Here is an 18,219-nt window from a genome sequence, read left to right on the forward strand (position 1 = left end):
TCAGTTCAGGCACATATGGTCTATTTTAGGGCCAAAATACTCCCAACCTCGTCCAAATGGTTCTTTTCATCTTTACCTCAACTCAAGCTTGGTGGCCTCCAACCTTGCCATCATAAATCTGTAGAGCCACTCTGTAGCTGCTGGCCCTTGCAAAATAGCTGGAAAGGGTGCTTTCGGTGCTCTATAAGCTGAAGACAAAGATAAATGAGACTGGGTTTTCTAGATGAGAGCCATGCAAAGGCTAAACAGGAAATACAGAGGACCTTCGGGTCTACCTGTGACACAGATCTCTCCGCTCAGGGTACGCTTGCAGATCTCCCTGGTCCATTGTTCAAGAATCTGCTTGCCAAGGCGGGGGACACAGGTTCGATCCCTAGTCTGGGAAGATTCCACATTCACAGGGCCACTGGGTCCATGTGCCACAACCACTGAGCCCGCCCTCTGGAGCCTGTGAGCCGCAACTCCCGAGCCCACGTGCTGCAGCTTCGGAAGCCAGCTCACTGTAGAGCCTGAGCTCCGCAACAAGAAAAGCCACCACAATGAGAAGCCCGTGTATCACACCTAGAGAGTAGCCCCTGCTCATCGCAACTGGAGAAAGTCCACACACAGCAACGAAGATCCAGCACAGCCAAAAATAAGTAAACGATTGAACGAATTTTTTTAAAAAAGGTACCTTTGCAAAACACTGAGTAGAGACAGAGGAGCCTGCAGACTCTACTAGAGAGGGTAGTCCTGAAGAAAGCAGAAAATACTCTACTAGAACAAATAGAGGAACCAAGATCACAATGAAATGCCGGCACACGAAGGGAAAGAAGGGAAGGGCAGCCATCTGTTAAAAATCTCGTTCATGGGCTTAAAAGCAATGAAGTTAACAATCAGCCTCTTGGCTCTTCATTTTTCTTATTAGTAAAATGAAAACATCTTATAAAGTTCAGGAATATATATAGTACCTGGCACACAGAAGATGTGTGATATACATTGGCCCCTAATCCATCATCCATCTAGAGCTGCGGAGTAGGCATATGTTTTTCCTGCATGTGTAAGCATCCTTTGGTAACTGTGAGCTCACAGTCCCCGCTTTATCCTGACGAGGACCTATACTGATCAAAAGTGAGATCGCAAAAGAAGGAGTACCACATGGTCAGCCTGAGAACTGATCCTGTCGGTCAGAGACCCCAGAGCAAGGCCTGGGATGGAGGAGACCCTCGTTAAAAATGTGTTGACTTGAAATAATTAAAAATGCAGTCTCTTTGCAGCACAGATTAATGGAGACTTTCCCTTGGTTGGATACGTGGGGATGATCTGAGTAAGGCCAAAGCGGCTGCGTTGATGATGCTCACCAACGAAGAGCCCTGTGAAGGGCAGGAAGTCTGTTCCAACAGAAGGGCAGAAGGGAATGGGATATAGTGCATACTGTTACCCCGCACCAGGCTCTGAACTGGGTATTATATGTGCATCCTATCCCATTTAATCTGGGCAACACCATCACTATTATGAGAACGGTGTGGAAGGGTCTAGCAGTTCTGCGCATGTCACCTCATTCAATCGGTCACCGCAACTCCAGGCGTTAATATTCTCATCTGTAGATGAGGGAAGCCTGGTCCCCAGAGAAGAAAGTGAGAACAGAAGAGGTCCCCTCGGGGCCTGCCCTATTGTCAGACCCCCCACATCTTGCCTCCCACTGTGAACATTTACCACCATCTGTCTTGGGTTAGACTTAACTACTGAGCACAGGTCAGCCTCCCCCTTGGGCCTGGAGCAATTCTCCAGGGCAAGAATTGGAAGGCTGTGGGAGTGGGGTTTTCCTAAAGCCCAGGGAACTACATTCCAGAGGCTGCCACATACTCTGCTGAAACACTCAGCCGGCCCTGGTCCGGGGGTGGCCTGGAGGCCTGAGACAGTCTAAGGGCAGTGAGCGGTGCCAAGAGGCAAGAGGGCAAGCTGGCAAAGGATGGACAGACATCAGCTATTTCAGACAATGCCGCGCAGGCTGGAGCCCGGGAGCTGGCCTTGACTCTCTGGCGCCTCCATGCCCCCAGGTCAGGCGGAGTTTTAGGAGAGAGTCTCTCTGACCCCATGTCCCCATTCCTGGGGCCTTGGCCTTACCCAGAGCTGTGTCACCCGACCCTGGGCTCTGAGAGCTCCTGGCCTGAGCCCACCCCCGCCCGTCTTGAATCTCCAGCCAACCCACCCCCAAACAACGCACCACTCTTACAGAACTACACCCCGCACCCATTATGTCTTCATGCCTTTGTTCTTGACCTCGGTCTGCCTGGCTGCTTGCTTATCCTTCAAGGCTCAGCTCACAGGTCCTGAAGGTGCTATAGCTGCTGCTGGTGGGGGACACCACACACAGTGCTGAGTGCTCTGTCCACGCAGACTCTGGGCCAAGTTCACGGGCATGAACTCACTGAAGCCACACAAGAGCTCTGAGACGGGCCCGGGAGCGTGCTCCGGGGCACCGAGCCCAGAGCAGAGCAGCCAGGCTGGCCTTCGTGCCACGGCCCCCAGCTCCCAGCACACCCTCGTCTCCACTCACTGTCCTCTTGGAAGGCACTGCAGCTTCCCTTCTCCGGAGCTCCCCGCCCTGACACTGACCTGTCACCTGCCTGTTCCATGAGCATCCTCAGGGATGCTCTGCATCTCATTCATTTCCCTCAGCCTTCCTGTCTTCGGCACAGTCTCCAGTACACAACAAACTCCGTAAACACTTTTTAAATGGCAATTTACTGCCTTTTGCCTGGAGCCTCCCCAGAAGGCAGGCCCCAGGAAGGGTTTCCAGGTCCAGGGGAGCCCATGTGTGGGAGGATGTCGCTGAGGATGGGCGAGCAGGCGGCGGGCAGTCCCTTCAGAAGACTTTCTTCTCTCCAAAGCGCCCACTTTCATTCACTCCTCCCCTTCCTTCCCTGCAGGATTCTGCGGTCAGGGGTGGGAGTGGGAAGGGATCAAATCTCAAAGCAAGCTAGGAATTTCCCAAGCAGTCGGGGCCCAGTTTTCCTAAGAAGACAAGGCACCCCTCTCCCCCCACTTTTTCCCCCTCTCTTCCCCATAAATTACTAAGCCAACATTTGCTCTTATGAGTAACGGTCTGAGCTGCCCATGTCAAAGTTGGACCACACTTCATTTCTCCACAGGGCTGTTCTCCAGGAAATCTTTTTTGCGTTCTGTCCTCTGCCTGCTAAATCTATCGTCACTGCCGACAGTGGCGCGAGCAGGCTTGGGAAGCTGGAGAATTTCTCTACTTTCACCATGTCCTGAGCTCAACTGTTCTTTCTCCTCTGATTAAACTGCCTGCTCAGCTGCCTACAAGGGCTGAGTGATTGCCCACACTCAGTAAATCAAGCAAGTCTGCGGTGTGGGGAAGAAGACGTGCTCAAAAGCGATGCCGCCCCAGCCACTGGGGACAGACTACTCATCTTGGTAGCCAGGGCCATCAGTCCGCAGCGCTGCCCGGGTCAGATGACATCACAGCCAGGTGAGGAGAGCTGGCGTGTGCTCACCGACACTTCGGGAAATGAATCCTGCCCGCTGCACAACCCCCTGTGCTCGCTCAGGGTTTGCCTATGATTTTTAACACCAAGGAAAGTATCAGAAGGGGCCAAGCATTCCTGGTTTCTGTGAATTCATACACTGCTAAGACTTGTATAAATCACCAAGGGAAGTGAGGAAACACCAAGGGAAGCAGGGAGGAACAGAGAGGCTGAAAGACTGGGAACTGGCCCAGTTCCACCACTGGCACACTGGGCTACCCCGGGCCCAAGGCTTCACGCTGGAGCACCACTGCAATTTGTTTTTGTTTTTTGACATCACATGACTTGCAAAATCTCAGTTCCCTAACCAGGGATTGAACCTGTGCCTTCCCCACTGAAAGTAAAGAGTCCTAACCACTGGCCCGCTAGGGAGCTCCCTGGATTTTTGATGTGTGAGTGTGTATAAAAGGAATGCAGGGCATTAGGGACAAGTGGTCTGCCCAAGGCCCTACAGATCTGTCTAGACAGCAGTCTCCACCTTTCCATGGCAGTTCAGCCTCCTGAACATCACTGAGACCTGACCAGTGTCCGACGGGAGACCTGGAACTCCCAAGCCTTCCAGGAACCCCAAAACCAAGATCACTTCAGAGGGATCAACCTGGAGAAACATGAGCCCACCTTTTCAAGTCTCAGAGGTACCTGCCACATCCGCTGGACCCTATCATGACTTAGCGCCTTTCAGGACAGCCTCACCTAAAACTGTTTCTCTTGGCTCTGGCATGCATTTTGGCCAAAAGGAGTGTTTTGGCTTCCTTCCCTATCAGTTTGCCAGGAACAACAGCCTGTCAAGGTGACTTCAGGTCTGGCCTGGAAAGACCAAGAGAAACATTTAGCAGAGAAGAAAGAGCCCAGCTGTATCCTATGCTGACTTGATGAGAAATGCTTCCCTCATTTGTCCCAAGATGGTCTCTGAAGGAAGGAAGAGAGGAACAGGGCACCTTCGCTCCCGTCCCCATGGCGTATGGCCTTCGTACTTTCTTTCCCTTGCACTGTCGGTGTCCAGCTCGCTGGGATTGAGGGAGGCACAGGTTTGGAATAAATAGAGCCATGGAAAGGAAGACCATGTGGCCAGGGCGTCAAGCTCAAGGGGCTTCAACCTGAGGCGCATCTTCTTTCAGAGGCCTGTGACCGCTCTTGTTTCACTGAAGGTCCCTGTAGCCTTTAGTCAGTGGGTATCGACTGGTCACTTACTATGGAACAGGCACTGTGCTAGCCAATGCAGACAGGGGAGCCCGTAAGACAGACTGCACTTTGACCTTTAAGAGCTGGTAACAGGCATGGGCTCTGTCCGTTTCTCATAATCAGTGTACTGAAACAATCTGAAAAGGTGTTTTGTATGGATGCCTGGTTTGATTTTATACACACATTATATATGTGTAATAATTCTGGTGCAATGCTGTCAGTGCTATTACAGGTATGTCGAAGATGATCAGAGCCCAGAAGAAAGAATCACTGGCTCTGCCTGGATAGAATCGGGGAAGGCTTCCTGGAGGAGGTGACCTGGCAAGCAATGATGGGAAAGGCAACACAGGGTGCTATGCATGAGAAGGATGCACGGAAGCATAAAACACCCTGTGTGGTTAAATGTCTGTGTTTCCCCCACCCCTGAAAAATCATATGGTGAAGCCCTAGTCACCAGTTTGATGGTATTTGGAGATGGGGCCTCTGGAAGTTAAATGGATTTGAAGAGGTCACAAGGGTGGGGGCCCCCAAGTGGGATTAAGGCCCTTAGAAGAGGAAGACACTCCAGACCTGCTTCTCTCTGCTTTGGGAGGACCATAGCAAGCCAGCAAGGGGTGCTCACCAGAACGTGACCATGCTGGTACTTTGATCATGAACTTCCAGGCTCCAGAACTATGAGAAGCAGATGTCTGTTATTGAAGTCACTCAGCCTATGGTATTTTGTCATCACAGCTGGAGTGAAGACATGCCATGACATTTCTATGGAGGGGTAAGGATTCGTAAGGACGGGTTCCTCAGCTTCAGAGGGGTGAAGTCTCCCAGCAGGCATGTGTGGCATCTGTTGATGGAGTAACCCCTGACACCCAGCAGAGAAGACTGCCATCATCGAAAAGCCAACTCTGAAGATGTACTTGCTCACAGCCCCGTGTTCTCTCCTGCACTAGACTTCTGGCCAGGCCACATTCAAAGAGGAGCCAACCACTACACACTACACTCTCCACTCTCTCAGTCTTGAATAACACCAGCTCTGAGTTGTAAACCAATAAAATGATTCTTTGAGTTAGAAGCAATCAAAACCACTGCATCACACCCTGTATGCGCCACTAGGTGGAGCTATGCGTTGCACTGAAAAGAAATACCAGAGGCTAAATTGATTTTCTCTTGAGTGTTCTGTAAATAGAATGACTGCCTAACACAGTTGGTGGTGGCAAGTTATATAAGCCCAGAGTCCTGTGAGGGTAGGCATGAAGGACAGACCATTCACAAAATATTTGTTAAATTCCTACTTGTGCTAGAATCTGAGACAAATCACGGGTACTGCCTGCCTTCTGGGAGCTCCACGTGTGGCGGAGGACAGACACGCACACACACGTTGTGCGTGACGGTTCTTGAGTATCCGGGACTCTCCCAGGCGATCCTCAGGGTCTGTGTCTAATTCTCAAATGAAAACTTGTTCTTAGTTCATTTGGCAGAAGTGAAAGTCGCTCAGTCGTGTCCGACTCTTTGCGACCCCATGGACTATACAGCCCACGCAATTCTCCGGGCCAGAATACTAGAGTGGGTAGCCTTTCCCTTCTCCAGGGCAACTTTCCGAGCCAGGAATCAAACCAGGGTCTCCTGTATTGCAGGCAGATTCTCTACCAATTGAGCTATGAGGGAAGCCCTCATTTGGCAGAGGCAAGTTTAAATCTCAAATCTGCCTGCCTCTCAAGACCATACTCTTTCCTCAACACAGTCCCCCTCAAACACTTCCTGTGCAAAGCAAAAGGTTCAAGCGCAAGGTTGGGTGTGGATCAAGGCCACCAGAAATGAGGCAGAGCTGGCTCTGCCTGAGGGAGTCTAGGAGCGCACCACAGAGGAGGTTTTTCTGTTTTGAAAAGTCAGATAAGCTTGAGGGGAAATAAATTCCAGGGAGACAGAGACAGGTCCTATGGCACAAGGCTTTGCAAATGCAGGAGACGACCGTGGGTAACAAACAGCACAAGCCGGACACTGGGGAGTACGGGGCACCTGAGGACCGACGTGGCCAGGGTGCAGGCTGGGAGGGCGGCTGAGGGAAAGACCATCAGCAGCCTCCCTGTTAAGAAGTTGACATTTGTTCCCACAGGCAATGGAAAGCCATCAAAGACTCTTAGAGAAATTTCTGATGTTGAATTTAAATGGTCTTTTCTTTTTTTCCAGGAAGGGAGGTATATTCATAGTATGGAACATTATTACAACTCAACGACTCCTTTGAAAAGAAAAAAAAAACTTTCCAAACATATGGACTCTAAGTCTGTCCCTTTAATTTCCATCTATACCATATGGCGCGCTGAAGTTTGGGAAGATGAGTAGATGGATCGGCTTCACAGACCAAATCTTAGTAAGAGACATCTACGTCTGTTACTTTTAATTCCTTTTCCACTAACCACAGCTGAATTCCAATTTATCAGTCTAATAAAATGAAGTGGTGAGGTCAGGCGGTTTCTTATAAAGTACTTGGACATGCCTGGCACATGCTAAGTGAAATAGGAGGGTTTAGTGAGTACACGCACACAGAGGCCAAAGGCGTGTGCCCTTAGTTCCTTAGTAAACTCCATGGAAATCACGTAACGTCAGCCCCGCCTTAGGGAAACCCTAATGGTACACAGGTGCGCATGCGTTCATATCCAGGAGCAACAAGGAGCTGGAGACATCAAAAAACAGCTCTTCGACCAAGCTGAGGTCCAGCGTCATTTTAAAAACAAAGGCCGTGGGTTTTCCGAAACTAGAATTTACTTCCACATCAGTCTTACTAAATAAACTTGCTGTAAACTTTTACAAGAACTTTCCTCAAAGAGCCTTCACACTGATTTATAGAATACTCATGCATCAAGGCTGCTTCCACTAAGTCAAGCAAACATCTGGGTGAAAACTGTAGTCATTTCACGGTTCCCAAGTGCTGGGATCTTTGAGGCTGATATGACATCTGAACGTTGTCTGAAACTGTGTGTCTTCATCAGACGTTTGCCATTAATTAGATAAAACCTCAAAGAGAAATCTAACTGCAGAAGGTTAGAAACGAAATTCATTGTAGTGCTTCAAGGCTTCGGGAAGCTAAATAACGGGCTTCAGTGTCACAGAGTTCAGCAGTGGTAGAGCAGGATTCAATCTTACCTGATATTTGTCTGTTTTCTTTCCACTACACCAGCTGCCTCAGCAATCTGGCTTATTGGGCAGATTCTGAAGCACAGACTAAAGGGCCGGTCCTTCAATATCTACAGCCTTGTCATGTTTATAAAAGGAAAAAGAACGGAGTGCAAAGGACATTAAATGGTGTGCCCTGAGCTCTGCATATAAAGGCAAGCGGGTAACTGAACCTCCAAGGAGAAACTCACACACACTTCCACAGAGTGGAGTCGTGCTTCACTAGTGCTCTAGAATGTCACGACTAGGAGGAGTGTGAGATGCCATCTGGGCCGCCTCTCTTCACTGTGCAGGTAAGCCTCTACATTAAAAGTAACTGGTGGGGGGAGAGGGAGGGAGTTGGAAACAGACCAGCGTGCTCCGATTTCAATAATTGGGTGGTTTGCTTACATTTCCACACTTGTATCTACACTTGCTCTAAGTGCTATCTCACTTGCTAAAAATGTAAGCTTCCCAAAGCAGGAAGTGAAACGTAAGCATTTGTGCTTTTTAGCAGGCATAACAGCTCTGGTTTGAATAGCTAAAGAGACTAGGAATGTCTCACTGTAACATCCCTAAGGTTCAGTTTAGGGTGTTTCAATGTCGCCACCTTGTGGAAACTGTTGGTAGTACATGAAAATAAACATGCCTTCACTTATTAAAAGACTGACCTGACAAGAGAATAAATGTTTCTTTAAATAAGAAAATCTCAAAACAATCCCAAAATGTTTGGTTGTATATCACAGTGGGAAGTGATAAAGATAACCCTGACACCATGCTGAATACCAATGGTCTTCTTAACAATAAGAATTAAAATAATTATTAAATAAATTTAACTATAAATTATTTTAATTTTAATAAAAATTTAATTGTAAATTATTAAAATAATTTAAAAGATTAAATTATATGCAATTTTAGTAATACGCAGATATTACTGTTTTCATGGGCTTCCTAGCTGGCGCTATAGTGGTAAAGAACTCACCTGCCAACGCATGAGACAAGAGAGACGTGGGTCAAGCCCTGGGTTGGGAAGATCCCCCTGGAGGAGGGCATGGCAACACACTCTAGTCTTCTTGTCTGAAAAATCTCATGGACAGAGGAGCCTGGCGGGCTCCAGTCCAGAGGATCGAAGTTGGACACGACTGAAGTGACTTGGCACGCATGCTCACACACACTGTTTTCCTGTTCATGTAAAACTAGAGACACGAAATGACGCTCTAAGTTTACAGGATCATTTGATTTACCGTTAACTGTCCCAGCTATGAGGGCAGCAGAAAGCTGTTGCATAGTAAGAGTTTGGAGGCGCCTGTCTTCCAAGATTTCACCGTGGGATGGTTCTACAAGCAACAGGCAGAAAGCCAAAGTACCCCTATCTGTAAGCTTTAAATAAAAGAACACTTCTGGACAGACAGGTAGAACTAAGTAAATCAATTCTGAAATAAACTCAAGTAGCTGTGCTATCTCAACACGGCAATGAAATCCTGGAGAAGATGGGCCGGTACACTGGTTAAGGAGCTGCGTTCAGAAGCACTAGCCCTGAGCCCTGCCTCTTAACTACTCAACTTGGGCAAGTGGTTTAACCTTCCTGAGCCTCAGTTTACTCTTCCATAAGATGGGGATTTATGATATTACCTACTTCAAAGGATTGCTGTGAGGGAAGAAGATAATATATATAAAGCACAATGCTTGGCACGTAGTGGGAGAACAAGCTATTATTAAGAAAATACTGACTCACCCACGGGGTTCTTGATCACTACATTCAGGAAAATGAATGGCATGATCATCATGCCTGATTTTTATTATCTGTAATTTTACCTGTTAGAATGTTAGAGGAGGGGAAGATCTTGAAGGACTTCTGGGCAAGCCAGGTTAACAGATGAAGGGATCACGGGCAAGCGGGGTAGATGAATGCTTGTTCAGCTTCCACGGGGATCTGCAACTGGGGCAAACGCAGGAAGCCAAGCCTCAGGCCACACAGGGTGACGGCCTGGCTCAGACATCACCTCCTCACTCCCCTTATCTTCGCATGTTACAGGGAGGTTGGGCTTGCTCCTTCATCCATGCAGCTGTGTGCTTGCCAGTTCAGCAAAGTTTATATATTCCTACATGTACAAGGCACTAGGGATTCAGTGGTGGGCAAGCCGGATTCTCCTGCTGCATCATGGCACTTACTGCTGTAAGCAGGAGCAGGCGGAGAGACAATAAAATACAAACCCATCCTGACAATAATCACATGGACGAAGGAGCCTGGCAGGCTACACACCATGGGGTCGCAAAGAATCAGACACGAGTGAGTGAAACACACACCCAGGATAATTCTTAACACTGATAAGCTTCCAAATGAGTATAAATACAGTGATGGAGAACAGGCCTGGGACAAGTCACATATAGGACTTGAAGTTGAAAGGTCAAGGAGGACCCTTTAAAGAGATGCTGGCAGAGCAGCCAGAAGGAACCAGTATAGAGATCTGGGTGACAGGACCGAGGCAGAGAAACAGTGCAAAGGCCCTGAGGCAGGGAAGAGCTTGATGAGAAGGAACACAAAACCAGCTGCAGCAGAAGGAGAATGGAGAACAGCCAGCCCTCAGAGGCAGGTACTGACCTGCCTCCTGAGAAACCTATATGCAGGTCAGGAAGCAACAGTTAGAACTAGACCCGGAACAACAGACTGGTTCCCAATAGGAAAAGGAGTACGTCAAGGCTGTATATTGTCACCCTGCTTATTTAACTTCTATGCAGAGTACATCATGAGAAACGCTGGGCTGGAAGAAGCACAAGCTGGAATCAAGATTGCCAGGAGAAATATCAATCACCTCAGATATGCAGATGACACCACCCTTATGGCAGAAAGTGAAGAGGAACTAAAAAGCCTCTTGATGAAAGTGAAAGAGGAGAGGGAAAAAGTTGGCTTAAAGCTCAACATTCAGAAAACGAAGATCATGGCATCTGGTCCCATCACTTCATGGGAAACAGATGGGGAAACAGTGGAAACAGTGTCAGACTTTATTTTTCTGGGCTCCAAAATCACTGCAGATGGTGACTGCAGCCATGAAATTAAAAGACCCTACTCCTTGGAAGGAAAGTTATGACCAACCTAGATAGCATATTCAAAACCAGAGACATTACTTTGCCAACAAAGGTCTGTTTAGTCAAGGCTATGGTTTTTCCAGTGGTCATGTATGGATGTGAGAGTTAGACTGTGAAGAAAGCTGAGCGCCGCAGAATTGATGCTTTTGAACTGTGGTGTTGGAGAAGACTCTTGAGAGTCCCTTGGACTGCAAGAAGATCCAACCAGTCCATTCTAAAGGAGATCAGTCCTGGGTGTTCTTTGGAAGGAATGATGCTAAAGCTGAAACTCCAGTACTTTGGCCAGCTCATGGGAAGAGATGACTCATTGGAAAAGACCCTGATGCTGGGAGGGATTGGGGGCAGGAGGAGAAGGGGACGACAGAGGATGAGATGGCTGGATGGCATCACTGACTCGATGGACATGAGTTTGAGTAAACTCCGGGAGTTGGTGATGGACAGGGAGGCCTGGAGTGCTGTGATTCATGGGGTCGCAAAGAGTCGGACACGACTGAGCAACTGAAGTGAACTGAACTGAAGGGCCAGACCCACCAGGCTCAGGGGTCTGGATTCTACCCATAAGGTTTGCTAAAGGACTGACACAGTATGGTCTGGAGCCTGGTTGGGACCGCCCAGCGAGTTACCGCCAGGCTTGGACTGCAGCCCAGGTCGTGTGTCTCTCGGCCCAGAAGGCTCCCCTCCACAGCACACAGCCTTCGACATGGACAGGACATGAGGAAGGCAGTTTGCTCTCCCCCAGAGAACATTGGACTTCCCTGGTGGCTCAGACGGTAAAGAATCTACCTGCAGTGCAGGAGACCCCAGTTTGATCCCTGCATCAGAAAGATCCCCTGGTGAAGGAAATGGCAACCCACTCCAGTATTCTTGCCTGGAGAACTCCATAGACAGAGGAGCCTGGCGGGCCACAGTCTGTGGGGTCGCAAAGAGTCAGATATGACTGAGTGACGAACACCTCACTCCAGAGAACGTTAGGAAGTCCCGCAGAAGAGAAGGCAGGTGCCAGGCCGCCACTCCATGAGAAGAGCAGCAGCACAGGTACTCACCCGCTGGTGATGTCGTCCGCCCGCATGTTCTTGCTCAGCACATCCCCGTCGCTCATGTACCCAGGCGCATCCATGCTGATGGCCTCCAGGTCCATCTCATCTCCCGCCTTGTCCGAGACGTCCACGTGGCAGACACTGCTGCCCCTGGAGGCCAGCTGCCTCCGCAGGGGGGCAGAGTACACGTAGCGGCCTGACTCGGTGTTGATGAAGCGGCTGGCGTTGGCTCGGGGAGGGTACCCGTTGCCCATCGAGGGGGCGTCTCCCGCCTGCAGCCGGGGGCTGGACTGGCCGAGCCTCCAGGCCAGGGGAGTGGGCCTGCCCGTCAAGCTGAGGATACTGCGCCCGCTGATCTCTGTGGTGACGTTGGTGTCAAACGTGGTTTCCAACGTGCTAGAGACATAAAATCGGCCTTGCGTTAGACCCCGATGTGCCCAGCGGTCTTTGTGTTTACATCCTCTTTAATTTCTTTTCTAGAACCACGAAATACTTCCCATATACAAAACAGGATCAAAAAATAAGGTACCAACGTACCACCCAGTGTAGTTCTGCTGTTAAAAATGAAAAGATGAAGCTGCATGCCTGAGTGACATTGCGAAAAGCCCAGTGGGGACTTTTCCCCTAAAACGTGGTACAAGTGCCCACTACCAGTTACTTCATTTTTTAATATTTACTTTTCATTCACTCATTTGCCGGTGCCGAGTCGCAGGTGCAGCACGAGGGATCTTTAGTTGCGCCATGTGGCATCGAGTTTCCTGACCAGGGATCGAACCTGAGCCCCCTGCATTGGCAGCATGGAGTCTTAGCCCCTGGATCACCAGGGCAGGCCCCCAGTTACTTTAAAGAAATGATCTTAACCAGTCTTCTTTGTAACCCAGGAAGGGACACAGACCATGCTGGACTGATAACGATGGGACATAGCGCCTGCCCGCTTGTCCTTGGATGCTGCCCTTCATCTCTTCCTTCCTAAAGGCGGGAGGTACCCGTCCTCCCTGGGGTCCTAAGACATTTCACGTCCTCAGCTCTCTCCAGACCGAGCAGGTGGGGAGGGCCCTGATTTTCTCACTCTGTAACATGCATTTCCCCCACACATTTGCTTCTCCCCTCTTTTATCCAAAATGACAATTAAACTTTGGGGGCAAAAGACCAGAAATGAGAGATGAGTGTCTGGGCTGGTGACGCATGAAACTAGCTGGGTCTGAATCTGCCAGGAGACTGAGCTCGTCCCGGGTCTTGCCACACCATCAAGATGAGAAACACGGGGTCTCTTAACAACTAATCGACCAGAGAGGTATTAATACGTCTTTGGTTACCCGAACGTTATTGACGGGAGTGTTTCGATATTCACTGATGTAACAAATCGCTGGCCACAGGTGCTAGTTTCTGCAAAAATCCCCCAGTCAATAATGTGTTAACTAGGCAGAGAGAGTGAGAGTCCTTTCCTACAGAAGAAAGCATGGACGCTTTCCCTCCTCTCATGATCAGCATCTTAGCTTGAGCCGAGAAATCCACCAAACTGCTGGAACCGACTTTCAGTCAGTCTCAGTGATGATGGTGGAAGGACGGAGGTGACTTATCTCATCACAGAGGGGCAGGCCAGTGCCTGGCTCCAGGCCAGCACCATCCCACCCCGGGGTACTCACCTCTGAAAGGAACCAATTAGGTACCCCAGCTGCTTTTCTTTCCCTCCGATCCGGGAAGCAGCCTGCCTGACATTTCTCATCTTGGGAACCCCTGCGATTTAGGTGGGCTTCCCAGGCAGCACTAGTGGTAAAGAACCTCCTGCCAATGCAGGAGACATAAGAGACGTGGATTCCATCCCTGCTCAGAAGATCCCCTGGAGGAGGGCATGGCAAGCCACTCCAGTATTCTTTCCTAGAGAATCCCATGGACAGCAGAGCCTGGTGGGCTACAATCCATGGGGTAGCAAAGAGTCGGACAAGACAGAAGCGACTTCACATGCATGCAAGGTTTAGGCCCTGGTCTTCAAGAACCCATGGTGCTTAATCCTATTCTGCCAAAGCTGCAGGCAGAGGGGGAGCCCAGCAATCTCCCGCTGTGTTCATTTATCAAAAAGACTGAAACTGGAGAAGCAAAGGAGACCTCCCTGACCTGGGAGCTCACAGGGGTAACTAGGCCTCTACCTTGATCGTCAAGGCCAAACACAAACCGTAAAACCTGGTTCTGCCCAAATCATGAAGGATGCCCAGGGCTGCATCCTCTTCACCTTCTCGCTCAACAGTGAAAAGAAGCTGATAAATGTTTCCAACGTAATCCTAGAGTTCATCCAACGAAACTGTGGTTTAAACATGATCCTCCGCTTTTATAAATATTTCCGTACGTGCTTTATACACGTGCATGACTAACAGCGTTACAGAGTGCTGGGGATCAGAAGAGAGGCAGGAATGCGAGTTACTCATTTTATCACACAGGTCAAGTACAGTTCACCTGCTCATTTTAACAGCCCAATATCATTTTGGAAAACGCAAGCAAAGGGAAATTTCAACGCAGCTGGTCTGCCACATCCCTCCTGCTTTGGGAAGGAATCCGTCTCTATGGATTTTTGCTCCTGACACTTCTGCATGCCATCTGGTATGCTCAGTGAATTTCAGCACATTGGCAATCCAGGTTATTTATTCCATTATTAACTAAATCACTTATGTGGCTAGAGCAGGAACACATCACGGCAGGAGCAGCCATGTGATAATCAAGTTACCAGCCGACTCAGGGAAGTGATTCACGCTCCAGCTACCTGTGTGTAACCTGAGTTCCCCGTAAACTGGACATGGTCTCCTCCAAATTCTGCCGCAGATCAGCAATATTCTTCACCGTCCGCAGTCGCCGAGCCTCGGGATCCTCCCCTGGAGAGACAAAGGTGAAGACTGTTTAAGTTCTCAGGTAGATGGGGAGATTCATGGGAACAGCAGTCGTGTCCATGACCATAACCATGCTGCCTGCTCGGGACCTGGCTCATCACACATCCTCAAGAAGGATTTGCGAGTGAATGAATGGATGGATGGAGGAATACCCGAAGGAAGGCATTAAACCTAAGTAGAGAAGTCTGTCATCTCCCTGCAGGTTCCTCCAGCAATAGGTGAGGTCTAGCTTATGAGACAAAGACAGAGTCTGAGACAGTAAACACATTTCCCACACTGTCTCCCATAAAGACAGACACATGTTAGGTCTGAGCCCTGCCCACAGAAGTGGGAAAGGCCTTTTGCTTTCTCCTCCATAGTAGGCGCTGCTATCTACTGACCCAACATTACTTATTTATGTATTTTGGGCTGTGCTGGGTTTTCACTGCGGCTCAGGCTTTCTCCAGTTGTGGTGAGCAGGGACCACTCTGTGGTGCTGTGCAGGCTTCTCATTGCCGTGACTTTTCTTATCGTGGAGCACAGGCTTCAGTAGCTGTGGTTTCTGGGCTTCGCTGCTCCGAGGCATGTGGGATCTTCCTCTGGGAAGGGATCAAACCCGTGTCTCTTGCATTGGCAGGCAGATTCTTTAGCACTGAGCCACCAAGGAAGCCCTGATGCAACATTATAGATGGCTCATTTGTAGTGGCTAAAAGATCTGCACCTATTGATCATTAATATTTCTACAGAGAGAGGTTTGCCTTCTTGGCCTGATTTGTTACGTCATCTTGAATTCTGGCTCCTCTCCTCCCTGGCTGAGTGGTCACGAGGAAGAGGAGAGGTCACCCTCTCCGCCCTTCACACGCCACGGTCCTAACAGAAGACACTGGCAGTGCTGGTCTCAGTGGACTGTGGCAGGACTAAATGAAGATCCCGAAGTGCAGCGCCCACCTGATCACGCCAGCTGGTGCTGCCGAGTGGGCAACATTCCAGAAGAGTCAGGCTTCTCTCTGGGGGACGAGGGACTTCCATTCCTGGGCAACATTTCCCACTAAATGTTCCCAACAATTCCCACCTCTCCACTGGTCTGGAGAGGTGAAGCTGGCACAAACAGCCCAGGAGAAAGAGGCCACATACAAGCTAGGAAGCCACACCCCCTCTCAGAGAAGCCTCGGCCTGGGGGTGTCTGGCCATTCTGTCTTGTTTGGGCTTATGGGGGGAGAAGAAAAGTTGAATAACTACAATAGTGATGAGAGGAATCACACATCTTTCCCTCAGAGTAATTTCAGGAGAGCTGAGAAGACCACCATCAAGGGTCTTTTAAAGCTGATGACTATTTCAAGTACTGAGCAGTATTTCTAAATTAAGCTCCATACAGAATATGGTACACATGGGCGACAGCAAGTGGGATTTCAGCAGACACCAAGTGGAACTTCCAGCAAGTGTCATCAACAGGGCAACAGGCAGCTAAGAAAAAGCATAGAATTAACTCTCCTTCTGAGACAGATGACCACTTCTTAGGTTATTCTCAACACGGTGGTGCCTGGAGGCTGGGTTCAATGATTGATTCTATGAAGAAATTTGCCATAGCAAACTCTCTGGCCTTGAAAACGTCAGTGTTTTCAATTTTCTCCCCGCTCCTAACCAAGAGAAATTTGAAAGGCATTTTTCCCTTATCTGAAAAGTAGTCAGACCTGCATTTCCCACCCAGTTCTTTAAAGTACATACGAACGTCCATGTTTTTAAACGAAAGCAGTGATGAATGTCTACTTTACCTTCCCCTAATGGCTTTGGAGGAATGTAATTGCATCTATCCACAGGGCCATCAATTAAATATCTTTCACTGCCAGTTTGGCCACATTTTATCTGTGTAAAGGCTGCCAAAAAAAGGTACTGATCTTTTGGATGGCTCCAGGCCCTGCAGGGAACATTTATTATGAAGCTAAGTCTAGGCACCAGTTTTCAAATTATCTTCATTAATTAACTTAATCATGCACAACAGTATAATAACTATGTTTACAGGCACACCTTGTTCTATTGTGCTTTGCTGATACTGTGATCTTTACAGACTGAAGGTTTGTGGCAACCCTGCTTCGACCGCGTCTGTTGGTGCTGTTTTTCCATCGGCACTCGCTTACTCCGTGTCTCTGTGTCACACTTTGGTGATTCTGCCAATATTTCCAACCCTCCACCAGCAAAAAGACTATGACTCATTGAAGGTTCAGACAATGGTTGGCATTTTTTTAGCAATGAAGTATTTTTCAATTAAGTACGTTGTTCAAAAGAGTACGTTGTTTTTTTAGACATAATGTTACTGCATACTTAATAGACTAGAATATAGTGGAAACACACAGCTTTTCATGTCGCTCAGTTGTGTCCGACTCTTTTGCAACCCTGTGGACTGTGGCCAGCCAGGCAGTTCTGTCCATGGGATTTCCCAGGCAAGAATACTAGAGTGGGTAGCCATTTCCTTCTCCAGGGCATCATGCCTGGGATTGAACTTACACCTCCTGCATTGGCAGGTGGGTTCTTAACCCTCTGAGCCACCAGAGAAGTGCACTGGAAAACCAAAAAAAATCTGTGTGACTTGCCTTCTTGCAGTCTTTACTTCACTGCAGTGGTCTGGAACCAAACTGGCAATGTCTCTGAGGCAGGTCTGTATATGTCCACGTCCCTACTGACGTCTTAATGACACATTTGCCTGTGTTAAGTCTCCTAAGACAAAGGTCTTTGACACAGAGTTGTAACTCACCTTTGTTCGTGGTAACCCCCACACAAATCTAGATATGCTCAAGAAATATTTATTGCCCCAAAAATGTCTGGTCAGTGTAGGGTGAAAGAGAAAGGACAGATTGTGCACTCCAACAGATAAAGGTTTGCACAGTGGCATTGCCACTTATTAGCCACTTGCTGCTGCTGCTGCTGCTGCTGCTAAGTCGCTTCAGTCGTGTCCAACTCTGTGCGACCCCATAGACGGCAGCCCACCAGGGTTCCCGTCCCTGGGATTCTCCAGGCAAGAACACGGGAGTGGGTTGCCATTTCCTTCTCCAATGCATGAAAGTGAAAAGTGAAAGTGAAGTCACTCAGTCGTGTCCGACTCTTAGCGACTTGACCTTGGACAAATCACTTATCCTCTCTGAATGTCATCTGTAAAATGGGGATAAAAGTCCTTCCCTTAGGTTAGAAGGATCAGATGAGATGACACGTGATATCCCTAAGCAACTGACCAAATAGTCCCATAAATGTCCATCCCTAAATACATCCATTTGTTGTCATTTCAAGGAACTGGCTGTAGATAAGCTGGATTCAACCTCATACTTACAAGCTACGACGTAGTGTCTCCATAAAATTATTCACTGTACAGCCACACACATGATACAACCA

General features: G+C 48.7%; 1 protein-coding gene and 1 non-coding gene across 8 annotated transcripts in view; both read right to left on the reverse strand.

Annotated features, from left to right (window-relative positions):
• The window catches only part of NAV2 (neuron navigator 2), a 423,973-nt gene that overhangs the window by 150,563 nt on the left and 255,191 nt on the right, over positions 1-18,219 (reverse strand). For all 7 annotated transcript variants that reach the window (XM_002699081.7, XM_059883049.1, XM_010820889.4 and 4 more), the window contains 2 exons: positions 14,736-14,844; positions 11,987-12,376 (listed from right to left, as the gene is read on the reverse strand). In XM_002699081.7, the coding sequence (XP_002699127.1) occupies positions 11,987-12,376; positions 14,736-14,844 (499 nt within the window). The remainder of the gene's footprint in view (positions 1-11,986; positions 12,377-14,735; positions 14,845-18,219) is intronic.
• MIR449D (microRNA mir-449d) lies at positions 11,581-11,655 on the reverse strand. The gene has a single exon (NR_031303.1). It is a non-coding gene; the product is annotated as a microRNA mir-449d (primary transcript).

This window comes from Bos taurus, chromosome 29 (assembly GCF_002263795.3).
Source record: "Bos taurus isolate L1 Dominette 01449 registration number 42190680 breed Hereford chromosome 29, ARS-UCD2.0, whole genome shotgun sequence".
Classification (NCBI taxonomy): domain Eukaryota; kingdom Metazoa; phylum Chordata; class Mammalia; order Artiodactyla; family Bovidae; genus Bos; species Bos taurus.